This window comes from Oncorhynchus mykiss, chromosome 4, assembly GCF_057628025.1.
Source record: "Oncorhynchus mykiss isolate SJ-2025 chromosome 4, ASM5762802v1, whole genome shotgun sequence".
In the NCBI taxonomy this organism is placed as follows: domain Eukaryota; kingdom Metazoa; phylum Chordata; class Actinopteri; order Salmoniformes; family Salmonidae; genus Oncorhynchus; species Oncorhynchus mykiss.
This window is the reverse complement of record NC_143025.1, coordinates 38,163,343-38,190,621: the sequence shown is the minus strand read 5'-3', so window position 1 is coordinate 38,190,621 and position 27,279 is coordinate 38,163,343. Positions and strand designations below refer to the sequence as shown.

The window sequence follows — 27,279 nt, the reverse complement described above, 5'->3', positions numbered from 1 at the left end:
GTTCAAAATACCGGAAAGGTGGACTGCATGGCTATGTTAAGTTAAATAAACAAATTACTATAGTAAGGGCCTAGGTGCTTGGCAGTCTGTGTAGTAGGTGCTTGGCAGTCTGTGTAGTAGGTGCTTGGCAGTCTGTGTAGTAGGTGCTTGGCAGTCTGTGTAGTAGGTAAGGGCCTAAGATATGTCAATTTGTTTGTCTACATGCCATTTTAAATACAATGCAGCTATTGGAGTAAACCTATTTTGGGGTAAGACAAGTAACCATGAGTAAGGGCAAATATCACGATAAGCTTGCGAGCTGAGTTTGAATAAGACATCTGATTACCACTTTGCCTTTAGAACGTTTGGTTTTATTATAGTTAATAAATAACCACATCATTGGTGAATCACTAGATAAAACAAATGCATGTGTCTTTAAAAATAATCTTTATTTTGGTTAAGGAAACCGAGCAGCACATTTTCCCATAAAAAACAAAAGTCATCAAGAATATTAACAATTATTAAACTGTGAATATCTTTCCATCATTGTTTTACATGTAGACAATGCCAAAATAAATGCGAAACTGTTTCTGGATGCTCAACACAAAAGTACAATCAATGTTAATATCTTTTTTGAGTTTCTTCAGGTAATGATTCACAGGGTAATGCTTATGGATCATTCTGAAAGAGACCTCTTTGACCTTGTTAACAAGCAAGTTTTTGTGTGGTAATAACCAGACTTTTTCCCAACAGATATTAGTGACCAATGTTTTCCAGTAATTTATGACATAATGGCATTGCAAGCCGTTTGGCATTACAAGCTGGTCGATATACGCGCCATCACACTCCCTCATCTGATTGGTCGAGTAGGTGGGATTTCTGACTTTGTGGCTGTGGTAACGATCAAACTCCTCAACACGTAATCTATAATTGCGACGCTGGATGATGACGTTTGAGTTTAGGACATAAACAACATGGATGAGAGAGAAGCGCTGAAAAGGCAAATCGATCTGTTGCAAAGTAAGGTGGTGTTTTACAGTGCAGTTAACATTACTGATACACTATATTTAATAACTAATACTTACCAGTTACAATTGAAAGCTGTCACGCTGGCAGTTATAACCACCACGTTTCTCTGTTGATGCTTAGCTAACGCTATCTAATTTAGCTGGTGCAAATTGACGTTGCTAGCTAGAACACGCTTTTCAATTTTAATTAACCACTGTTGCTAGCTACTTCTTAACCTCTTTCTGTCATCTCACAGATCTCATCAATAACCATAGAAGTATCCATGGGGATGCCCCTTCTTGTTCTGGCCAGCAGTGGCACCCAGCGAGACCACCAGCCCGAGGCAGGAGTCCCAGCTCATTTTTCAGCCCCACATTCCCCTCGCGTGGTGGGCCTCACCCCCCTCAACCCACAGGACACTGGAGGAAGAGCTACACCCTCAGTAGCAAGACCAGCTCATCCCAGCACAGTAGACCTACTACACAGACTGCCAAGCCCTCTCTAGAGCAGCAGGGTAGACCAATACAGATTACCAAGCCCTCTTTAGATTCTGTGGCACCCAACTCCTCTACTGGGTTCCTGTCCCTTCATGCTACAGATACCTTACAGCCCAGCCACGGCAGTAAGGGCCCAGCTAGAGGAGAGAAGGATGGAACAAAATGGGCTACGTCTAGGGATCTAACAGGGCCAAGGGGCCAGCAGTACGCACTCACAGGGGGAGTGAGAAGATCTATGACGGGGACAGGCAGTGGCACTGCTCAGCTACATATTAAACATTGCGTGACTGGGAAAACCAATACAGCAGCTAAGCAGGTTGTCCCCAAGGCAACCTCCAACAGCAACCCCACCCCTAGCGATGCCAATTCACTTCCTCTACCTCTTCCACCTCCTCTCTCTGCTCCCCCTAGTGCCTCTCTCAGTCCCAGGTCCAAGCTCACCCCAGCCCAGCCAGCCTCCTCTCCCCAGAACCACTCCAAGTTTACCTGGGTGAAGAGCCATCAGCCAGGAGGAGTCAGGCCCAGCCAGGCCAGAATAGAGTCCCGGCCCCCAGAAAATCTAATCACATCTGTCACCACCACAGTCTCCCATTCTGGGGTCCCTAGCAGTTTCTCATCCAGCCCCAGTTCCAGTAGGAAAGCCTTTGCCCCCAGAAAAAAGGTTCCCCGTAGGCTCAGTTTATCCACTGCAGTCCCTAAGACCTCCAAGTACACCTGGGTGTCCTCTGCTGCAGGGGTCCAGGCTAGGCTGTCCCGGAAGCCTCTCTCACCCAAAGACCTGGCCCTGGCTCTGGCTCTGCCCCAGAGAGCTGCAGAGGGGTTCGTTGCCAAGAAACCAAAATCCCCAAATACTTTAGCCAAGCAGCGTAAGGCAGCAGCGGCCTCCTGCTCCACTACCCTCAGTAGTCGCTACTGCTGGAAGGCAGGTTCTGGGGGAGGGGGGCAGACTGGCTCCGGGACAGGGTCCAGAGTTGGGTCTCTGTTCCGCTGGACCTCAGAGAAAGAGAATGGGGCCAAGGGGGGGTCTAGTGTCCCTCCATCTGTAACTCAACGCACCGCCTCCTCTTCCCCTGGGGGGTTCAAACTCAGGAGCAGGATGAAGATCATCAGGAGGTCAGTTAGCAGGTGAGAAAGAGGAGGATGAGGGCAGCCAGTGATTTATTTTCTCATCCATTCTCTTACTATAGAGCGCAATAGTAATGGTGTCTTTTTGTAAGCACTAACTCCGCCATGGCTCGTTGGGTCAAAGCCTATGGGGAGCTGAATTTATTTTTTTTAATTGGGGGGTAGATAAACGTGAAAATAAGGTCTGTGGCAAACACAAGCTTAGGAGTTCTTATACATTTTCTTTGAGATAATTTTCTTCTAATTACTTTTTGTGAATTTTTAAGCATTTATGTTAAAGAAAATAGAAATTAAAGGTCATTTTAACTCAGGGGTTACCAAACTTTTTCGCTCAGGCCCCTCTTCCAGCATTAGGATCCTGCGCCCCCCTTTCATGCGCGCACGCCATGTCTGTTACCATTGGCAAAAGCACTATTCATGACAAACTGTTCACACCCCTCTTGGCAGAGGAATTTATATTATTTCCCCACTACCTGTAACACACACACACATTAACACACTTACACACACACACATTAACACACACACACACAGAGACAGACAGATGCACACACACACAGACCTCTAACACACACTCTCCTATGTATTACAGTGGGTCTGGGGCAGAACGGAGATCCAGCCCAGCAGCCATGACCCTGATCAGCCGCTACTCTCTGCGCCTTAGGACACACACTCCGGTCCGGACACAAACTGCAGTGAGGACACGCACCCTTATCCAGAGCCCGGGGGGTGTGAAGAGGACCCCGTCCCTTGAACTGGTCTCATTTGGCAGACACAAGCTACGACGTCTCTCCCCCAACCCCTCCAGGACAGGTAGGAAAAGAGAGCTTGGGAAAAGGGGGCAAACACATATGATGTACAGTCCTATTAGGGCCAGTAGGTTTTTCTGACCTTGGCTAGTGACCTGAACAAAAAAACATCTTCCATGTAACTCCAAAATCAATGTAGGAATTAATGGAGTTCTTTTCCATTCTAACATTTCAATTTAAAAAAAAAGATCTGTTTTTATAAGTTTTGCAAGCAGGGTTCGGGTGAATTCCACAAATTAAATTCCAACTCAATTCCCTATCCCTATAAATTCCATCAATTCAACATTCCAGCAGGGTTGGGGTCAATTCCTCAAATTCAATTCCAATGTAATTTCCTCTCCATTTAAATCCCATCAATTCAATACAAAATTCCATAGCAGTTCTTCAATTCAGAGTAAATTCAACTTGAATTCCAATTCTGAGTCAATAAAAAAATACAATTCCTAATTCATTATTCTGCCACAACAATTCACTCAATTCAATTAATCTCAAATACAAATGATAAATCAATTCAAAACTACAATTCTTAATTCAAAATTCTGCCACAACAATTCAAATAATTATATTTCCTCACTAGGCCAATTCCCTGAATTTAAATTCCTTCTTTCAACTCAAGCCAAACACAATCCAACTACCTCAACTCATGGCAGATTCCAAAGACAAACTTAACCTCTTGACAAATTAAGAGGGAATATTCCTGGTAAACCTCAATGTCCCCAGAATTCTGAAAACATTCAGGAATTTGGGGAATTAGCTTAACATATAAAATAATACAATTAGATGCTTTTCAAATTGAAACATACCATCATAAAGATGTAAAACATTATCTTAAATATAACCCAGCAACAAGCAAATGTGTGCTTCTGCACCGGGACCAGTGTTCAATTCCCGTTTCCACCTTTCATGCAATTTGTCTGTCTAAATAAAGCACAAATTCTACAGGTAGAGTGGAATTCTACTCCAAATAATGTATGATAGGTTTATTAATTCAGTAGGAAAATTTACACTCAGTGTTTTAAAATAAACCGTTGGTGTTAATAACTTGAGTTGAGTGCCATTGTCATTTTTACTCTGTGTAGAAAAAAACACTCACATTCAGAACCATAGCCGTCATTATCATATCTCCCAGCGTGCTTTATTGCAGGTTGATTTTTAGAATTGTTTATTACAATTTCTGTGTTTTTGCATGCACATCAATTGATTGATTGATCTGATGTTGTACAAAGATAAATAACAAACATTTTCTAATCTAATTCAATCCGTTAGTGGTTGGACTTATTGCACCCGTTAATGAGATCATTGTTCAAGTTGAAATGGTTTAGGTAGTTTCCTTTGTCCAACTCTCCATACCTTGACAGTCGTTATAAATGCAGGTTGTGGGTGATTAAAAGTTCCAATTATTGGATATCCATATCCATATTACTTTGCAAGCCAGCATAATGTGACTTGCTTGATGTGTCCTGCAAACCATGAGTTTCAGACCACTGTGTTGGGGTAAAACTAGGCTGTTGCAGTATAGGCTTATGATATGTGTTGTCAGAGAGGGTTACATTTTAAGGATAAGATATTCACTTAGGCCACTCAGGAACATTCAATGTCATCTTCGTAAGCAACTCCAGTGCATATTTGGCCTTGTCTCCCAGTGTCTGTTGGAAAGCAGACTGAACCAGGTTTTCCTCTAGGATTTTGCCTGTGCTTAGCTCTATTCCGTTTTATCCAAAATAACTCCCTTGCCGTTGACTAACATACCCATAACATGATGCTTGAAAATATGAAGAGAGGTAGTCAGTGTAGTTGGATTTGCCCCAAAACTACCCAAGCGCTGGTTAATAGTTCCAGAACTTTGCAGGTTGCTATGGCAAACAAAAATGGTTGCTATGGAGGCTTTTCCCCGCCTTGCTAGCTTGCCAACTACACAGCTAACACAATCACTTCAGACTGAAGCTGGAAAGACAGCAAAGTATCTGCATTTCGTTTAATTTGACCTGTTTTTCTATTGATATTTCTTTGTATATATCCATAGAAATTATGTTGATTCGTGATTTCGACCGTCTGATAAAAAATTGCCTGTCTGTCACATCCGGTCACGTTCATTATTATGGGACACAGTGGAAATCGAATTTCAATATTGTAACAATGTTGCAAAAGTTTGAGCTAATTTGTGATGCTTTTTACAGTGTTGATCAAGTTTATAAATTGTGTAGCTGGGCAGATGATACAGTGGATCTGTAAAAGTAGTAGTAGTAGTGTGTTGCTAGGCAACGGTGTAAACTATGGCACGTTTTATTAGCGCTGGGCGATATGGCCAAAATATCATATTATATGGTATTTAAAAAATGTTTTTGATTAATAATAGTTCTAAATTTGCATTATGAGTAGTGCGTGACCTTAGGGTGGCAACACATATATTCTAAATGATTTCAATCTCCATTCTGAGTGTAAACTTTTGGAATCATAGAAATAGAATGTTTATTATAATTCTATAGTTAGAATATAAATAATAGTGGGCACTTTGAATACAGTGTTGTTTGACATGACAGCAAATGAAAGTGCCATGGACGAGTTATTGTGACAGGGTAGGACAAAATGGGACCCTATAATCGTGTGCTACATTAAATCTTTATTCATGTAGCCAACATATTCATGCTTCGCCAATTCCTCTTTGATTTAGAAGATACTGTTGCGCAAACAACATGCTGATTTAAGCCTCCACCAGTACTGGTATCAGGCTGTATTAGCTAGCTACGTTTGCTCCAACTCAGTACTTTTATTAGCATGTTTGCTAGCCAGCTAACTAGCGATTAGCATTAGTGGCTAGCACGATTTAGCTTAATTAACTTGCTAAGAAAATACAAACTAGCTGTTTGCAGATGTAAGAAACACAAACTAATATTGTAATTATAGAACGCTTGTGGATTTATATTAAGATCAAAGTGGAAACAACATCGTTGTCATCAACATTGTTGCATGTGCTGCATTGACCATGCAGACTGAACAAAAGTGTCTCGAGGTCAAGCAACAACAAATGCGCTCCTTGAGTGATGGGGTGGGACTAGGTCTTATTGAGATTGTCTTAGTCTGTGTTAGCTACTGTGTGACTAATTTACTTAAAGATGGAATCCTTAATGTTGAAACTGACACTTACGTTTGGGATATTACAACACAAAGAAGCTACTGCTAACAATCACTGTTTGTTGCCATCTTTAATGAATATATCCCTCTGTGTAGAACTACATGACATGGACTGGAGTAGTGTGGATATAATCTGTCTAACAGCTCTATGGTTTAGTAATTTTAGGACACTGGGATCATTTTGCGCTTTGCAGTGCTCGAATCGGCCAATCTGCAGATGGTATCCCACACTGTCTCCAGTCTCCTGCAGGGGGCAACATACCCATCTCTATGGGAGGCCTATGGAGCAATGCAATGTGGTCTTTGTGTGAGGTCGGCAGTTAAGAAGAGAGGAGTGAGGGAGGGGGGGGGGGGTGTAATTGATAGCCTGATTGAGCTGTGATGGTGAACAAGTGATTTCAGTGGGTAATGTTCGGGGCTGGAGGTGGGGAAGAGAAGAGGCTCTACTATCAAGCCCTAACATCACTACACCACTCACCTCCCCATCTCCCCCAGCCAGCCCTCTAGATAAAAAGCAGCTTATGCATAATTATCATTTTGCAAATTGGATTGTTTTAACAAACTAGAGAATCTAGGCCTAACCTGATAGAAAGCAATCAGTGTTTTTACAACCCTCTACCCCTCTCTTTCTTCCATCCCCCGGTCATTCTGCTATAGCAGCCCCTGTCATGCCCATCTGTGTCGACTCCCCCCAGTCAATGGAGTCGAGCAGACATTAGAACATACATCACTATTAACAATGGGCTTTATTCATCCTGATGGCTGGCTGTCTGGCCCTCTCCATCGCTCACTCTCTCTGTTTCTCTCCTTTCTCTCTCATCATTCACCCTCCTCCTCTCACATCAACTCTCTGTCCTCCATTGTTTTCCTGCTGTTCTTCTCTTCTTGTTCTGTCTCTCACCCCTCTCTCCATCCAGTCATTCTTTCTCCTAGTTCTATGCCTTATCTTCTTTTGTAAGTGTCGAGATGAAGCTGTCCTGAAGCAGGACATGTTGTTTTTCTCTCAGTGATGGAGGGAAGGAAGGAGAAACTGAGAAAAGAAGGGATGGAGAGAGAGAGGAAGATGGAACGAGGGAGAGAGAGAGGAAGATGGAACGAGAGAGAGAGAGGAAGATGGAAAGAGAGAGGGAAAGTAGCTATCTATGCTGCAGATAAGAGCTGCTAATAAAGAGCAAATTGAATTACTAATGATAAGGAGCAGTTTTACAGCTCTGATGACCACACACACACAATGTTGTTTTCTCTTCGATGAACTCTCTCTCCCTCAGTGCAGCAGTAGTGCAGGCTTTAATTTGGCTTCCCGGATATCTACGGTTTAATTTAAAGAGAGCATAAACCTGGCATAAAAGTGAGCATTCAAGGCTGTTATGAATCGTGTGTGTGTGTGTGTGCGTGCATACCTGTGTACTTATCTGTGAGCCCAGATAACCTAATAAAGCAGATAAACCACAGGAATGGACAGAACGCGGAGTGGAGGAGTGCTGAGCCGTGTGGGTTCAGGCCCCATGTGCTGGCTCGCTGGGAGTGGAGGGTCTCTCTCCATCTCGCTTTCAGCCTCTAAATCAAATGAATTGTAATTGTCACATACGCCGAATACAACAAGTGTAAACTTTACAGTGAAATGTGTACTTACGAGCCCTTTCCCAACAATGCAGACTTAAAAAGTAATAGAAAATGTACAGTGCCTTGCGAAAGTATTCGGCCCCCTTGAACTTTGCGACCTTTTGCCACATTTCAGGCTTCAAACATAAAGATATAAAACTGTATTTTTTTGTGAAGAATCAACAACAAGTGGGACACAATCATGAAGTGGAACGACATTTATTGGATATTTCAAACTTTTTTAACAAATCAAAAACTGAAAAATTGGGCGTGCAAAATTATTCAGCCCCCTTAATTTAATACTTTGTAGCGCCACCTTTTGCTGCGATTACAGCTGTAAGTCGCTTGGGGTATGTCTCTATCAGTTTTGCACATCGAGAGACTGAAATTTTTTACCCATTCCTCCTTGCAAAACAGCTCGAGCTCAGTGAGGTTGGATGGAGAGCATTTGTGAACAGCAGTTTTCAGTTCTTTCCACAGATTCTCGATTGGATTCAGGTCTGGACTTTGACTTGGCCATTCTAACACCTGGATATGTTTATTTTTGAACCATTCCATTGTAGATTTTGCTTTATGTTTTGGATCATTGTCTTGTTGGAAGACAAATCTCCGTCCCAGTCTCAGGTCTTTTGCAGACTCCATCAGGTTTTCTTCCAGAATGGTCCTGTATTTGGCTCCATCCATCTTCCCATCAATTTGAACCATCTTCCCTGTCCCTGCTGAAGAAAAGCAGACCCAAACCATGATGCTGCCACCACCATGTTTGACAGTGGGGATGGTGTGTTCAGCTGTGTTGCTTTTACGCCAAACATAACGTTTTGCATTGTTGCCAAAAAGTTCAATTTTGGTTTCATCTGACCAGAGCACCTTCTTCCACATGTTTGGTGTGTCTCCCAGGTGGCTTGTGGCAAACTTTAACCAACACTTTTTATGGATATCTTTAAGAAATAGCTTTCTTCTTGCCACTCTTCCATAAAGGCCAGATTTGTGCAATATACGACTGATTGTTGTCCTATGGACAGAGTCTCCCACCTCAGCTGTAGATCTCTGCAGTTCATCCAGAGTGATCATGGGCCTCTTGGCTGCATCTCTGATCAGTCTTCTCCTTGTATGAGCTGAAAGTTTAGAGGGACGGCCAGGTCTTGGTAGATTTGCAGTGGTCTGATACTCCTTCCATTTCAATATTATCGCTTGCACAGTGCTCCTTGGGATGTTTAAAGCTTGGGAAATCTTTTTGTATCCAAATCCGGCTTTAAACCTCTTCACAACAGTATCTCGGACCTGCCTGGTGTGTTCCTTGTTCTTCATGATGCTCTCTGCGCTTTTAACGGACCTCTGAGACTATCACAGTGCAGGTGCATTTATACGGAGACTTGATTACACACAGGTGGATTGTATTTATCATCATTAGTCATTTAGGTCAACATTGGATCATTCAGAGATCCTCACTGAACTTCTGGAGAGAGTTTGCTGCACTGAAAGTAAAGGGGCTGAATAATTTTGCACGCCCAATTTTTCAGTTTTTGATTTGTTAAAAAAGTTTGCAATATCCAATAAATGTCGTTCCACTTCATGATTGTGTCCCACTTGTTGTTGATTCTTCACAAAAAAATACAGTTTTATATCTTTATGTTTGAAGCCTGAAATGTGGCAAAAGGTCGCAAAGTTCAAGGGGGCCGAATACTTTCGCAAGGCACTGTAAATAGTAGCACAATAAACAAAGATATATACAGTGCCTTGCAAAAGTATTCACCCCCCTTGGCATTTTTCCTATTTTGTTGCATTACAACCTGTAATTTAAATAGATTTTTATTTGAATTTCATGTAATGGACATACACAAACTAGTCCAAATTGGTGAAGTGAAATGAAAAAAATTGAAAGTGGTGTGTGCATATGTCACCCTCTTTGCTATGAAGCCACTAAAAAAGATCTGTTGCACCCAATTACCTTCAGAAGTCACATTATTAGTTAAATAAAGTCCACCTGTGTGCAATCGAAGTGTCACATGATCTGTCACATGATCTCAGTATATATACACATGTTTTGAAAGGCCCCAGATTCTGCAACACCACTAAGCAAGGGGCACCACCAAGCAAGGGGCACCATGAAGACCAAGGAGCTCTCTTAACAGGTCAGGGACAAAGTTGTGGAGAAGTACAGATCAGGGTTGGGTTATAATTTTTTTTATCAGAAACTTTGAATATCTTAGGGAGCACCATTAAATCCTTTTTTCAAAAAATTGAAAGAATATGGCACCACAACAAACCTGCCAAGAGAGGGCTACCCATCAAAACTTGCGGACCAGGCAAGGAGGGCATTAAACAGAGAGGCAACAAAGAGACCAAAGATAAGAGCTGCAAAGCTCCAGAGCGGAGATTGGAGTATCTGTCCATAGGACCACTTTAAGCCATACACTCCACAGAGCTGGGCTTTACGGAAGAGTGGCCAGAAAAAAGCCATTGCATAAAGAAAAGAATAAGCAAACACGTTTGGTGTTCGCCAAAAGGCATGTGGGAAACGCCCCAAACATATGGAAGATGGTACTCTGGTCAGATGAGACTAAAATGGAGCTTTTTTGCCATCAAGGAAAACGCTATGTCTGGCGCAAACACCTCTCATCACCCCAAGAACACCATCCCCAGAGTGAGCATGGTGGTGGCAGCATCATGCCGTGGGGATATTTTTCATCGGCAGGGACTGGGAAACTGGTCAGAATTGAAGGAATGATGAATGGGGCTAAATATTGGGAAATTCTTGAGGAAAACCTGTTTCAGTCTTCTAGAGATTTGAGACTGGGACGGAGGTTCACCATCCAGCAGGACATTGACCTGAAGCGTACTGCTAAAGCAACACTTGAGTGGTTTAAGGGGAAACATTTCAACGTCTTAGAATGGCCGAGTCAAAGCCCAGACCTCAATCCAATTGAGAATCTCAAATAAAATTTGATTGGTCACATGGTTAGCAGATGTTAATTCAAGTGTAGCGAAATGCTTTCGCTTCTAGTTCTGACCGTGCAGTAATATCTAACAAGTAATCAAACAATTTCATGCATAGTTTCCTAAGAACGCGAAGCGAGGCGTCCATCTCTGTCGGCGCCATCCCACCTGTGTTATGACTTAAAGATTGCTGTACACCAGTGGAACCTATCCAACTTGAAGGAGCTGGAGCAGTTTTGCCTTGAAGAATTGTCAAAAATCACAGTGACTAGATGTGCCAAGCCCCAAGTGACATGTAGCTATAATTGCTGCAAAAGGTGGATCTAAAAAGTATTAACTTTGGGGGGTGAATAGTTATGCACGCTCAAGTTTTATTTCTTGTTTGTTTCACAATAAAACATATTTTGCATTTTCAAAGTGGTAGGCAAATAAATTATACAAACCCTCCAAAAATCCATTTTAATTCCAGGTTGTAGGGCAACAAAATAGGAAAAATGCCAAGGGGGGTGAATACTTTCATATGTCGCTGTATATATTTAAGTATGCAGGGGTACGAGGTAGTTGAAATACTAGGTAGGGGTAAAAGTGACTAGGCAATTAACAGAGTAACAGCAGCGTATGTGGAGATTGTGAATGTGTGTGTGGTGTCAATATGCGTGGGTGTGTGAGTGAATGTGTGTGGGTGGAGTCCTCTAGCTGTCTCTTTGTGTCTGAATTTGTCTATATGTCTCTGTGGAATGTGGTGTTGCTCTATATAATACAATCACACAGTTAGAACAGAGCTATCTCTAAGTCTTCGCATAACAAATCCAATCCTGTCAAAAGACCATGTTAGTTTCAGACTTCACTTCACTGAGAGGGTGTCTTGGGGGGTTGGAGGTGTAAGTTGAGAGGGCAACTGTTGGCGCTTTAGAGTTTGTGTAGTTCACATACTGGCCCTGCTATGGCAGCCATGTCCTCCTCTTTCTCAGCATCAAGTTACTGGTACCCCCCCTCCACCACACACACACACACACTTCCCAGCCGGTTACCCCGCCAACACAGACGTTTTGTGGGGATCCCGCTACCGTGCCGATGATCGGCCCATTTGGTCCATAAATTATCATAGTGCGACATGTGCATCTACCCACAAATATATTTAGGCTTCACTTAGTGACAGTATGCTCTTATATCATGCCCCTGTGCTCTGCTATTGGGTCTTTGTATGACTTAGCAATATAGTGATTCTATGATATACTCTGCAATAAAATCTAAATCTAGCTGTACTATTTGTTTGAATATGCAACACAAAATGTAGGTGTGCGTGTGTGGACCATCTGTTAGTGCAGGTTGTAAACTCAGCAAAAAAAAAAACATCCCCTTTTCAGGACCCTCTTTCAAAGATACAGTGCCTTGCGAAAGTATTCGGCCCCCTTGAACTTTGCGACCTTTTGCCACATTTCAGGCTTCAAACATAAAGATATAAAACTGTATTTTTTTGTGAAGAATCAACAACAAGTGGGACACAATCATGAAGTGGAACGACATTTATTGGATATTTCAAACTTTTTTAACAAATCAAAAACTGAAAAATTGGCCGTGCAAAATTATTCAGCCCCTTTACTTTCAGTGCAGCAAACTCTCTCCAGAAGTTCAGTGAGGATCTCTGAATGATCCAATGTTGACCTAAATGACTAATGATGATATATACAATCCACCTGTGTGTAATCAAGTCTCCGTATAAATGCACCTGCACTGTGATAGTCTCAGAGGTCCGTTAAAAGCGCAGAGAGCATCATGAAGAACAAGGAACACACCAGGCAGGTCCGAGATACTGTTGTGAAGAAGTTTAAAGCCGGATTTGGATACAAAAAGATTTCCCAAGCTTTAAACATCCCAAGGAGCACTGTGCAAGCGATAATATTGAAATGGAAGGAGTATCAGACCACTGCAAATCTACCAAGACCTGGCCGTCCCTCTAAACTTTCAGCTCATACAAGGAGAAGACTGATCAGAGATGCAGCCAAGAGGCCCATGATCACTCTGGATGAACTGCAGAGATCTACAGCTGAGGTGGGAGACTCTGTCCATAGGACAACAATCAGTCATATATTGCACAAATCTGGCCTTTATGGAAGAGTGGCAAGAGGAAAGCCATTTCTTAAAGATATCCATAAAAAGTGTTGTTTAAAGTTTGCCACAAGCCACCTGGGAGACACACCAAACATGTGGAAGAAGGTGCTCTGGTCAGATGAAACCAAAATTGAACTTTTTGGCAACAATGCAAAACGTTATGTTTGGCGTAAAAGCAACACCGCTGAACACACCATCCCCACTGTCAAACATGGTGGTGGCAGCATCATGGTTTGGGCCTGCTTTTCTTCAGCAGGGACAGGGAAGATGGTTCAAATTGATGGGAAGATGGATGGAGCCAAATACAGGACCATTCTGGAAGAAAACCTGATGGAATCTGCAAAAGACCTGAGACTGGGACGGAGATTTGTCTTCCAACAAGACAATGATCCAAAACATAAAGCAAAATCTACAATGGAATGGTTCAAAAATAAACATATCCAGGTGTTAGAATGGCCAAGTCAAAGTCCAGACCTGAATCCAATCGAGAATCTGTTGAAAGAACTGAACACTGCTGTTCACAAATGCTCTCCATCCAACCTCACTGAGCTCGAGCTGTTTTGCAAGGAGGAATGGGAAAAAATTTCAGTCTCTCGATGTGCAAAACTGATAGAGACATACCCCAAGCGACTTACAGCTGTAATCGCAGCAAAAGGTGGCGCTACAAAGTATTAACTTAAGGGGGCTGAATAATTTTGCACGCCCAATTTTTTCGTTTTTGATTTGTTAAAAAAGTTTGAAATATCCAATAAATGTCGTTCCACTTCATGATTGTGTCCCACTTGTTGTTGATTCTTCACCAAAAAATACAGTTTTATATCTTTATGTTTGAAGCCTGAAATGTGGCAAAAGGTCGCACAGTTCAAGGGGGCCGAATACTTTCGCAAGGCACTGTAATTCGTAAAAATCCAAACAACTTCACAGATCTTCATTGTAAAGGGTTTAAACACTATTTCCCATGCTTGTTCAATGAACCATAAACAATTAATGAACACGCACCTGTGGCATGGTCGTTAGACACTAACAGCTTACAGATGGTAGGCAATTAAGGTCACAGTTATGAAAACTTAGGACACTAAAGAGGCCTTTCTACTGACACTGAAAAACACCAAAAGAAAGATGCCCAGGGTCCCTGCTCATCTGCATGAACGTGCCTTAAGCATGCTGCAAGGAGGCATGAGGACTGTAGATGTGGCCAGGGAAAGAAATTGCAATGTCTGTACTGTGAGACGCCTAAGACCGCGCTACAGGGAGACAGGACAGACAGCTGATCGTCCTCACAGTGGCAGACCACGTGTAACAACACCTGCACAGGATCGGTACATCTGAACATCACACCTTCGGGACAGGTAAAGGATGGTAACAACAACTGTCCAAGTTACACCAGGAACGCACAATCCCTCCATCAGTGCCCAGACTTTCCGCAATCGGCTGAGAGAGGCTGGACTGAGGGCTTGTAAGCCTGTTGTAAGGCAGGTCTTCACCAGACATCACCGGAAACAACATTGCCTATGGGCACAAACCCACCGTTACTGGACCAGACAGGACTGGCAAAAAGTGCTCTTCACTGACGAGTCGCGGTTTTGTCTCACCAGGGGTGAGCGTTACACAGAGGCCTGTACTCTGGAGCGGGATCGATTTGGAGGTGGAGGGTGCGTCATGGTCTGGGGCAGTGTGTCATAGCATCATCGGACTGAGCTTGTTGTCATTGCAGGCCATCTCAACGCTGTGCGTTACAGGGAAGACATCCTCCTCCCTCATGTGGTACCCTTCCTGCAGGCTCATCCTGACATGACCCTCCAGCATGACAATGCCACCAGCCATACAGCTCGTTCTGTGCGTGATTTCCTGCAAGACAGGAATGTCAGTGTTCTGCTATGGCCAGCGAAGAGCCCAGATCTCAATCCCATTGAGCATGTCTAGGATCTGTTGGATCAGAGGGTGAGTGCTAGGGCCATTCCCCCCAGAAATGTCTGGGAACTTGCAGGTGCATTGGTGGAAGAGTGGGGTAATATCTCAGAGCAAGAACTGGCAAATCTGATGCAGTCCATGAGGAGAAGATGCACTGTAGTGCTTTAGGCAGCTGGTGGCCACACCAGATACTGACTGTTACTTTTGAATTTGATCTCCCCTTTGTCCAGGGACACATTATTCAATTTATTTTAGTCACGTCTGTGGAACTTGTTCAGTTTATGTCTGTTGTTGAATCTTGTTATGTTCATTCAAGTATTTACACATGTTAAGTTTGCTGAAAATAAACACAGTTGACAGTGAGAGGATGTTTATTTTTTTGCTGAGTTTCTATCATTCTTGTCTCTCAGTTGTCTCCTCATTAATCAGTATGCATGCATGACTGTAAGTCGCGTTAATAAAAGTGTCCGCTAAATGGCTAATATTATTATTATTAAAATCACACCCGCTTGCTGGATTATACTTATATTTTCTATTCATATGTTGTACAGTAGATTAGGCTAAAGATACTCTATGCATTTCAAATGTAATTTATCTCAGTGCTAGTATCAGGTATAGTCTAGGCTTCAAATATGGCAACAACGCAACACACACACTGATCGGTGAGAATGACACCATCTCCCCTAACACACACTGATGTCATGCGTCACATTTAAAAGCCTGTCCTTATTTGGCTGTGGTTTGGCTTAATGTGTTTTTGTTTGTTTATTTGCATCATTCACTAGTTCACACTTTCTCTAGTTTCTCCCACTATAGTCCCCCCCGTCTCTGTCGTAAACATTCCGTTATACACACACACAGCTTTATTTGGCTATGGGCTTGAAATCACACTTGTATTTGGTTGGATTCAGAATACACAGTTGCTGTGTCCATATCTGTATATGCATGTACGAATACGTGCAAAATAATCTTTCTGCATGCCAATAATCGTCTCTTACTATTGTAATAGTTATTGAGTGAGGAGGGTGAGTCGTGTGTGTGTGTGTATTTCTTTCATCAACTGCGTGTCAACATATCCCACTCTAAATGCCATTCCCTAACACATTGTCAGTCAGGCACCATAGCTTTGTCAATCAGGCACCACACATGCTCTGCTTCTTATGGCAGGCAGCAATGCCAACCCACAGCTCTCTTCGCCCTCCCCCAACAGGACAGGTAGCCTATTCTCATCAGTGAGGTATTTGAAACCTTGAATAAGGGTTTCAAATTTGGGGAAATGACACTCAATCTTTTTAATGTTTTAGACATTTTGTGAGGAAAGCTGTGTCTCAGGTTCTGCTTTATTGCAGTGGTTGCACAGACTTTCCTCTACGCTTCCTGTGTCTACCTTTCTCTATGACAAGTCTCTCTCTCTCAGTATGTATCTCTCTTTCAATTCAATTTAAGGGGCTTTATTGGTATGGGAAACACATGTTTACATTGCTAAAGCAAGTGAAATAGATAATAAACAATTAAAAAAAATGAACAGTAAACGTTACACTCACAAAAGTTCCAAAATAGTGGCAAAGCCTTTCTCTCTCTCTCTCTCTCTCCTCTCTCCTCTCTCCTCTCTCTCTATCACTCATACACACACACACATGCGTCTTCATGCATCCACAGAATCACGCACACAGATGCTGCTTTGTGTTGCCAATGCAGTAGAGATTTAACCAGCTATTGTTTTGAAGGACCACCCACATCCCTTGTTATGAACTACTTTATGGGCATATTGATGGGGGAATTCAGTGGTGCCCCCCTGCTGACAATGTCAGAGTTTAATTCAAAAAGAGAAAAGCGGCGAAATGGAGGGTTTAAAATAAAGAGAAGTGGGGCCAGAAAATGTATGTTTGGGAAAGACTTGGTGAAGTGGTAAAACTGGATGATAGCAGTTAGGTGTGAAGATTGTGCGGTAACTATACAAATTTGACAATCACAGTACGGGACTTGAAAAAGGCCTATGGCATGTCAAGGGAACTGTAGCCTACTGTTCAGATGGGTTAAATGGTAACTGAAATCTGGACACAGACTGTAGTAGATCTATAACCTCTCACATAGCCTTAATATTAACTCCTGCAGAATTAAGCAGATCTTGCAGGGAAATGATAAACCAATTTAGCTTGTTAACAGCAGAGAATACCCTCTTGGATCAAGAGGCTTGCTGTCTAATATTTGTTTTGTGCGTGCAGCAAACTGTGAGTAGAATTTGAGTTACTTGTATAACTTTATGAGCTGGGGCGTCTGTCCTGCAAATACTTTAGGTCAGAGACTATATAATGTTCGCAATGTGCTCGTTAGCATTTAGTTAGCATTCTCTATGGGATTTTACGTTTACTTGTTAGCATTGCTAACCAATCAGATTACAAATAGCTCCCCTTGTGTTCACTGCTGTTATTGACGAATATACCGGTATGGCATAAGGTCGGTATAGCTATCTGGATACCGCCCAAGCCGAATTGCCTGTTGACAAATCTTTCTCACAGTGAGTGAGTGATGGTGGAGGCAGGGTGAGATCTGGCCCCTAGCCTTGCCCAGCTGGGCCTGGGAGAGCAGAATAAAGCTTTTACAGTGTTCAGTTTTGGGTACAGTACCCAGAATGTGTTCTGTGGGTTTGTTCTATTATGTAAAGCTCCAGGAAGCTGCTCCAGTCCCTCAGTCAGTCAATCACAGAGCAGAACACTGGCATCTACCCCCTCACTCCCCCTATAGAGTACAATAGTATGAGTCATTAATACCCATAAAACCTAGCGGTCAAATAAGGAAATGGTTCCAATAATTTTCCCATCATCAATATTTCCCCTTAGGTTTTTTTTAGAAACACTTAATGTAAGGGCTGTGTTTTGTGTAGGCATATTCTGGCGTGACGTTTTGATGACCATGTAAATATCTCTAGGACAAGGGGACTTTTATCAATATATTCACCTTTATTCACCACCCAAAAATGAAATGCTAATGTGGCTGTCATAAAGAACAACAAATGCCATGACGATCTGGACGAGACTGCCGAATCGAGGCAAAGGTAAGAATCTCTGATTAACTATCTAATGTTAGCTACATTTTGTAATTGATACATTGGCTACATTTCTTTCAAAGGACAATTCTGTGAACTGACTTGTGCAAGTTTTAAATGGACCTGTTAGCAAAGGTGTCATCTAGAGATGCCGCGCAGGAGCTTGCAGAGATTTGTAGCCTTGCATGATGTCTACTTTAATGCTAATGAGCATTTTCAAATCTGAGGGTAAATAGAGCCGAATATATTGATGTCACCTTGTCCAAGAGAGATTTACATGGTTATCAAAACGCCATACGTGAAACCACAGCCCTTATTTTAAGGGATTCTAAAATTCCCGATGGAAAAATGTATGTTGGAAAAACGATTAGAACCATTTCCACGTTTGAAGGCTAGGTTTTATGGGTATTATGACACCTCCGCTGTGGGGCTCTATCCCTCACCTCTCCCTCCCCATTACAGTAACCCAACACCAACTCCTTCCCCTCCATGTGTCTTTACAGAGTGAAGTGTAACCATAATATTCATGGGGGTTTGGCATTTGCGTGTCCTTGGATCGCCTGGCATGTTAATTATGGGACCTCCTCTCCCTGTCTCTCTACCTTCCTGATTGCATGCAGGGACACTTCTGGTCCCATTGGGGCAGGGGTAGTGGGTGACGGGTTAGGGGGGGTTAGGGACTTTAGAGCTTGGGAGTTGAGGTCCAAGCAGGGGGCTTGAAGTGTGTCCCTTGGTTGGGGGGGGTCAGGAGCAGCCCACCTCTGCTCTAGCCTTTAACACCCTCTTGTAAGACAATCCTCCCTCTAGTCCAGTTGGTTTTGGATGGGGAACCTCAGAGGAGAGGAGACTGGCTTTACACTGGGTTACCTTCAGAGCTAGATAGGACATGTAGCTAGCTGACTGTAGTTACCTCACCACCAAATGGCCTTTTGGGCCTCATTAGGGAATATATTTTACAACTTGTCTTACATATACTCACTCACTCACTCACTTTCCTAGTTTACACTCCCAAACTCCTTACTGACATACTCACTCAATAGGTTACTTATTTACACACAGTCACTGTGTCTGTCAGTCAGTAGCACCAGTATCTCTCTTACTCACACTAATAGCACCTACTAGTCAATCCCGCAGGGATGGAGAGATCAGTGGAGATGGGTAGGGGCATGGGCCTGTCCCAGCCACTCTGACTGACCACAGACCACAGGTTCAGGAACTATTCTGAGCTATTCTCCCCCCACCTCCTTGCTCACTCCCTCTCTCCTCGATCCCTCTTCCTCTCTTTCTCTTCTCCGTCCCTCCCTCTCTGTCCAGAGGGAGTAATGATATTTTCCTAATTAACTGGTTGGCTGATGCTCTCCCAGGCCCAGCTGGGCCAGGCTAGGGGCCAGATCTCACCCTGCCTCCACCATCCCGTCCAGTGCTATCCCTGGTTAACCTGGGTGAGGCTAGGGGCCAGATTACTCTTCTCTCTGCCTCACCCCTTCCTCCCTCCCTCCTCCGCCTGGCTCTCTCCCCAAAAACATTACCAGGCCCCTAGTAGCCCCTCCAGACGTGGGGAAACCCAACCCTCTAATCTCTCTCACTGCCTGATATTTTTTGTCAGCCTTTCCAACTTTCCATTTCAGTCGTGCAGGCTGCAGGGCCGGACACCTGAGAACCCCCTGTCTATTCTGGTCCTCTAGAGTTAATCAGCCAGCAACCTCTCTCCCCCTCCCTGCCTACTTCCCTCCCTCCCTCCTCACACCCTCCTCTCCTCCGTGCCCCAGTCCATCCCTTGGGGGCAGTTAAGTTTTCTCCAGTCTCTTGGGCCCCTCAGCTATGTGGCTATGTGCTTCAAGTCATGATAAGCATGCAAGCCTCCAAGCTCAACACCAGCCTTTCTCCTAAGCCTCTGCCCTGACCTCCCCCACCTGCCCCCTGACCCTCTGTGTTCTATGCCCAGGCTACACACACACACAAAAACTCTCCTCACCATCCTATCCCCACAGGTGTGCCCATCACCTACCTCAACAGAGGAAGGTGACAGACAGGTGTAAACTGAATGATGGATGGGTGAAACATATATGAACCCTGTCTCGCCCTATCGCTATCTCTCCCTCCCTCTCTCTCTCTCCACTGTCTCACTCCTCCGCCTTCTCCCTCCTATCACACTTAACCCCCCTCATTTAACTCCGGCTAGTACCCTTTATCCATCTCCTTCTCTCCCCCTCCATCACTCCTCGTGCTCACCCCAAGCCCTGGTTGTGTGTGTGTCCCTCTGCGTCTGAATAATTCATGCTTAACCTATTTCATTAGGGAGATTTGCTCTGAACAGAGAGAGGCAGAGTAATTGAGTCCTCTTAACTGTGTGTGTGTGTCTTTGACTGACTGTTAGTGTAAACATTCTGACACAGTGATAGCAGCATCGAGCGACTGTAAGAAGAGTCTGAGGAGCCACCAGTCTCTATCCCTCGCTCTCCTTTTCACAGTTACCTAGTTTATCTCATTCTCTCTCTCTCTCTCACTCACTCACTCACTCACTCACTCACTCACTCACTCACTCACTCACTCACTCACTCACTCACTCACTCACTCACTCACTCACTCACTCAGCGTTTCCTGCTAACCAAATCAGTCTTTCACAATACTTGGCGGCGCTGGGGATTGGCCGTCTCGGTGATCGTGGCACAATACTAGTGTTGTTGGTAATATCCTGGTCTGATGGGTGACTGGCGTGGCTACAGACGCGTAGTGCCTTCATTACTGCTCTCTATAACTCATCGTGTCTCTCTCGGGGCTTGGCAGGCTGTTTTTATTTTTGTATTTATTTGACTAGGCAGTTGGAACAGCACTGTGGTTAGGGTCAGAGTCCTAATTATACACACCTGTCCTAAACCGGGTTAAGTGTACAGCCAGGACCAGGGGATACAAATGCACGTGTGCATGCATCCACCCGCATACACACATGTTTGTCAGCTGCTTGTATTTCTGCTCATGGACTGCAGAGGGGGCTGTGCACTGTGAATGCAGGCAGGACCAGGCCCGGTGACCCGAATGATCTCAAGAGGATGGTCTATCTATGAGTCTTACATCTGACATTGTCGGTCGGGCTGAATGTGTGAAAGTACGTGTGAGATGCATGTTGCAGGTGTCCTCTACCCTCTACTGTATGTCACTAAGGTAATCACAGACAGGACAATCCGGAACATAAGAATTTAGGTGGCCACCACAGCCTCCAGCTAGACCTAACCCTCTCTGTAACTGGTTGGGGGAGGGGACGGTGGAGAGTACTGAACAGGAGATGGATTTGATTTTGGCTTTAGGCCCTCAAAGGATCAAGAATAGGAGCACTACTCTTGACTTAACCACATTTCCCAGCCAGATCCACCCCTCTCTGTAACAGTAATGTGTTCTGTGTATGGGGGCTGCGGAGTTGACCGCTTCATTAGAAGGTGTGAGGGGGGAGTCTGAATGTCACACCTGACCCTCCGCACCTGTCCAGCTGTATGATACTTAACGTCACCCTTCTCCAGGCAGCTCTGCGCCTGCTGCTTAATACTAATATGTACACTACGCACATATGCACACAAGCATGACGATTACACACATGCAGTGCATTCGGAAAGTATTCAGACCCCTTCCCTTTTTCCACATTTTGTTACGTTACAGTCTTATTCTAAAACGGATTCAATTATATTCCCCCCTCATCAATCTACACACAATACCCCATAATGACAAAGCGAAAAAACAGTTTTTAGAAACGTTTGCAAATGTATAAAAAAACAACTAAAACAGAAATACCTTATTTACTTAAGTATTCAGACCCCAGGCCTCCCGGGTGGCGCAGTGGTTAAGGGCCAGCTGTGCCATCAGAGTCCCTGGGTTCGCGCCCAGGCTCTGTCGTAACCGGCCGTGACCGGGAGGTCCGTGGGGCGACGCACAATTGGCCTAGCGTCGTCCGGGTTAGGGAGGGATTGGTCGGTAGGGATCTCCTTGTCTCATCGCGCACCAGCGACTCCTGTGGCGGGCCGGGCGCAGTGCGCACTAGCCAAGGTTGCCAGGTGCACGGTGTAGCCTCCGACACATTGGTGCGGCTGGCTTCCGGGTTGGATGCGCGCTGTGTTAAGAAGCAGTACGGCTGGTTGGGTTGTGTATCGGAGGACGCATGACATTCAGCCTTCATCTCTCCCGTGCCCGTACGGGAGTTGTAGCAATGAGACAAGATAGTAGCTACTACAACAATTGGATACCACAAAATTGGGGAGAAAAAGGGGTAAAATAAAAATAATAATAATAGTATTCAGACCCTTTGCTATGAGACTCGAAATTGAGCCCAGGTGCATCCTGTTTTCTTTGATCGTCCTTGAGCGATTGGAGTCCACCTGTGGTAAATTCATTGATTGGAAGTTATCTAGAAAGGCACTAACCTGTCAATATAAAGGTCCCACAGTTGACAGTGCATATCAGAGCAAAAACCAAGCCATGAGGTCAAAGGAGCTCCGAGACAGGATTGTGTTGAACACAGTGGCCTCCATCATTCTTAAATGGAATAAGTTTGGAACTAACAAGGATCTTCCTAGAGCTGGCCACCCGGCTAAACTGAGCAATTGGGGGAGAAGTGCCTTGGTCAGGGAGGTGACCAAGAACCCGATGATCACTCGGACAGAGCTCCAGAGTTCCTCTGTGGAGATGGGAGAACCTTCCAGGAGGACAACCATCTCTGCAGCACTCCACCAATCAGGCCTTTATGGTAGAGTGGCCAGACAGAAGCCACTTCTCAGTAAAAGGCACATGATATCCCGCTTGGAATTTGCCAAAAGGCACCTAAAGGACTCTCAGACCATGAGAAACAAGATTCTCTGGTCTGATGAAACCAAGATTGAACACGTTGGCTTGAATGCCAAGTTTCAGGTTTGGAGGAAACCTGGCACCATCATGTGGTATGTTTTTCAGTGCAGGGACACATTCAATGACATACGTTAAAATCTCAAATACTATTTCTAAATACTCTGTGCCCCACACACTCCTCTGTTTGAGAGAGAAGAGGAGAGAGAGAGAGAGAGAAAGAGAAGGAGGGGGTGAGAGGAGAGCGACTGCGAGAGAGAGTACAGTATTGATTTGGGGGCAGTTCATTCTGTGATGTCCCTGGTGAGGTGCTCTGGGGGAAATAGCTAGTTTGTCTCCTGTCACTTTGGCTTCACAGTTAAAGAAAGAACAGAACAGAGCGGAGAAAGAAAACCACCTCCATAGACCAGAGCATCAACATCAAAGGGACCTGGGAAGTCACTGGGGAGATCTAGAACAGACGGTGCTTGCTTGCGTGCGGTGGAGAAGGTTGTATTGATCATTGGTCGTTTACTGTCCCTCGATCCCTGGTGAATTGCACTGTGGGAAGTGGTTAATTTGTCGCCTGTCCAGGGGGGGCTTAGACAAGATGCGTGCATACAGTATGTGTGTGTGTGGTCATTTGTTTCCTGTCCTGAGTCGTCCTAAACTGTTAAAAGCCTCGCTCGGTCTCTGTGGTGACAAAGTGATGTCATTGATCCCTCTGTCCAATGACAGTAATGCTGGACTAACTGGCCTCGTTAACATAATGTATACATTATATACTGTAGAAATTGTATAGGGAGAAAATAACAGTTATGAAAGACTGAAGAAGCATTGTACTCTTTGTGATCTAGGAGGCTAAAAGCCTATTCAAATTGAAAAGAGTTGAAGCATTGGTACGCAGACAAAATTTCATTTCATATAATATGTACATAAACTTTTCAATTTACATTTGCAACAGAATGTCTTGTGCCGAGAGGGTTCTGGGACATTTACCTTAAATATCAAATTTTTGCAACCTATTTTGCAACCTGTAAGGTGCAGCTGTCAAGTTGTTGGACCTTAAATGAAACTGCTATACTTGTTTATTTATCACAATTTTCTTTAGCCAATTTTGTTATTTTAATGCATGGCTGACAGACCAGTTCTTTACCTTCTCTGCTTTCCACTTGCCTCCTCCATTTCTGATGTAATGCTGCAATCAGTTAGTTGTAATTTTGTGTAGAACAGACTTCCATATATTTTGGTTAACTGCTTGTGTGACAACTCCACCAGTCCTATTTATGATATCATATACAATTATATATTATTATAAAATATATATATTTTTTTTTATCAATCGTACATTTGAGTTGAACCATAATATGTGTTCTGTCTGTTCTGGTGGATTAAACTGAAATTGCAAACAGTTTTCTATTGCTGGTTTTAAAAATAGCAATATTTTGAAAATAATTTAATTTTCAAATAACCGAAAGTGAGAGGTGGTAATCTGATGAAGGGAACACGGGGTGAGCCATTCTTAGTAATCTGCTAGAGAACCGGTTTGGATTTAAGTATAGCTTTTTTATGACTGAAGCCTTTAGTGAGCGGTCCAATGCTTTAATATTTTATCATTTCTGCCCACCTAATTCCTATTCATTATATGAATATGTCAGTTTAATTTTGTCTGGCATGCCGTTCCAAATAAAGTGGTATATTTATTGCTCATATTTAAAAATACATGTCGTTAGGTGTAGGCAGGGCCATAAGTAAATAGGTCAATTGTGACACGACTAAAGAATTGATTTTTCCACAAATAGACAGGTGTTGTCCTTTCCATGGTTACATCATTTTATCTAATTTGGCTAACTTTCTATTAAAATGTATTGTAGTGAGAATTTATTTTGGGATATGAATACCGATCATGTCCACGTAGCCATCGGACCATTTTATTGGTAAACTACCCAGTAATGTAAAAATTGTATTTCTTACATATCCAATATGTAATATGGTGCATTTATCATAATTCGGTTTTAATCCAGAGAGGTTAGAAACATTGTCTAGATCCTCTGAGGCTGTGCAGGGATCCAAATTGCGATTTAAAAGAAAGCATAAATTGTCAGCGTGCAATGACACCCCGTTTTTAAGCCCTGGATTTCTATCCCCTTGATATTATTGTTGGATCCGATTTTAACAACTAACATTTTGATGGCCGTAATAAATATATGTTCTTTTACTTCTCTTGACAATTTAAAATTGAGAAGTAGCCATTATTTATTATTTTACACCTGTTACTATACATAACTTTGACCCAAGAGATTCTCCTAAATTAAATTGTCCAGCCATTTATATGTGAGGGGAAAAAAGTATTTGATCCCCTGCTGATTTTGTACGTTTGCCCACTGACAAAGAAATGATCAGTCTATAATTTTAATGGTAGGTTTATTTGAACAGTGAGCGCCATTATAACAAAAAAAATCCAGAAAAATGCATGTCAAAATTGTTATAAATTGATTTGCATTTTAATGAGGGAAATAAGTATTTGACCCTCTGCAAAACATGACTTAGTTCTTGGTGGAAAAACCCTTGTTGGCAATCAGAGGTCAGACGTTTCTTGTAGTTGGCCAGCAGGTTTGCAAAACATCTCAGGAGGGATTTTGTCCCACTCCTCTTTGCAGATCTTCTCCAAGTCATTAAGGTTTCGAGGCTGATGTTTGGCAACTCGAACCTTCAGCTCCCTCCACAGATTTTCTATGGGATTAAGGTCTGGAAACTGGCTAGGCCACTCCAGGACCTTAATGTGCTTCTTCTTGAGCCACTCCTTTGTTGCCTTGGCAGTGTGTTTTGGGTCATTGTCATGCTGGAATACCCATCCACGACCCATTTTTTTCAATGCCCTGGCTGAGGGAAGGAGGTTCTCAGCCAAGATTTGACGGTACATGGCCCCGTCCATCGTCCCTTTGATGCGGTGAAGTTGCCCTGTCCCCTTAGCAGAAAAACACCCCCAAAGCATAAGGTTTCCACCTCCATGTTTGACTGTGGGGATGGTGTTCTTGGGGTCATAGGCAGCATTCCTCCTCCTCCAAACACGGCGAGTTGAGTTGATGCCAAAGAGCTCCATTTTTACTTCTGTCTTTTGTTGTTCTGTTGCATCACCTAATTTCTGTTGAGCTTCAATTGGCAGACAGATAGCTTTACATTATCCTGCAAAATGTATTGATAAACTTGGGAATTCATTCTTCTGTCGATGATAGCAAGCTGTCCAGGCCCTGAGGCAGCCCCAAACCATGATGCTCCCTCCACCATACTTTAAAGTTGGGATTGAGGTTTAGATGTTGGTGTGCTGTGCCTTTTTTTTCTCCACACACAGTGTTGTGTGTTCCTTCCAAACAACTCAACTGTAGTTTCATCTGTCCACAGAATATTTTGCCAGTAGCGCTGTGGAACATCCAGTTGCTCTTTTGCGAACTTCAGATGTGAAACAATGTTTTTTTGGACAGCCGTGGCTTCTTCCATGGTGTCCTCACATGAACACCATTCTTGTTTAGTGTTTTACATATTGTAGACTCGTCAACTGAGATGTTAGCATCTTACAGAGATTTCTCTAAGTCTTTAGCTGACACTTTATGATTCTTCTTAACCTCATTGAGTATTCCGCACTGTGCTCTTGCAGTCATCTTTGCAGGATGGCCAGGGAGAGTAGCAACAGTGCTGACATTTCTCCATTTACAGACAATTTGTCTTACCGTGGACTGACTTTTAGAGATACTTTTGTAACCCTTTCCAGCTTTATGCAAGGCAACAATTCTGAGATCTCTTTTGTTCGAGGCATGGTTCTTTTCAGGTAATGCTTCTTGTGAATAGCAAACTCAAATGTTGTTTTTTAAGGGGCAGGGCAGCTCTAACCAAAATCTCCAATCTCGTCTCATTGATTCGACTCCAGGTTAGTTGACTCCTGACTCCAATTAGCTTATGGAGAAGTCATTAACCTCGGGGTTCACATACTTTTTCCAATCTACACTGTGAATGTTTAAATGATATATTCAATAGAGATAAGATCAGATCGAATTGTATGTCAAATTCATGCAGAAATCTAGGTAATTCCAAATGGTTCACATACTTTTTCTTGCCACTGTAAATTCCAGTCGTGCTTTTTCAAAGGCCTTTTCAAAGTCGGCTTTGAACACCAGGCCTGGTTTCTCAGATTTTTCAGTGTTCTATCGTTTCTAGTGCTTGTCTTAAATTATCTCCAATGTATTGTCAATGTAAAAAACCTGTTTAAATATCTGAAAATGCCTTTTTAATTATATGTGCTATGCATTTTGCTAGGATT

The 27,279-nt window shown here is 43.2% G+C and overlaps 1 protein-coding gene across 2 annotated transcripts in view; it reads left to right on the top strand.

Moving 5' to 3' along the window:
- The first annotated feature begins 732 nt into the window (after positions 1–732).
- Positions 733–27,279, top strand: part of zc3h3 (zinc finger CCCH-type containing 3) — an 80,263-nt gene continuing 53,716 nt past the window's right edge. Inside the window, exons 1-3 of one of the 2 annotated variants that reach the window (XM_021599624.3) lie at positions 733–999; positions 1,244–2,609; positions 3,202–3,422. In XM_021599624.3, coding sequence (XP_021455299.3) covers positions 954–999; positions 1,244–2,609; positions 3,202–3,422 — 1,633 coding nt within the window. In that variant the 5' untranslated portion in view covers positions 733–953. The remainder of the gene's footprint in view (positions 1,000–1,243; positions 2,610–3,201; positions 3,423–27,279) is intronic. The other variant, XM_090231945.1, reaches the window with a different exon arrangement.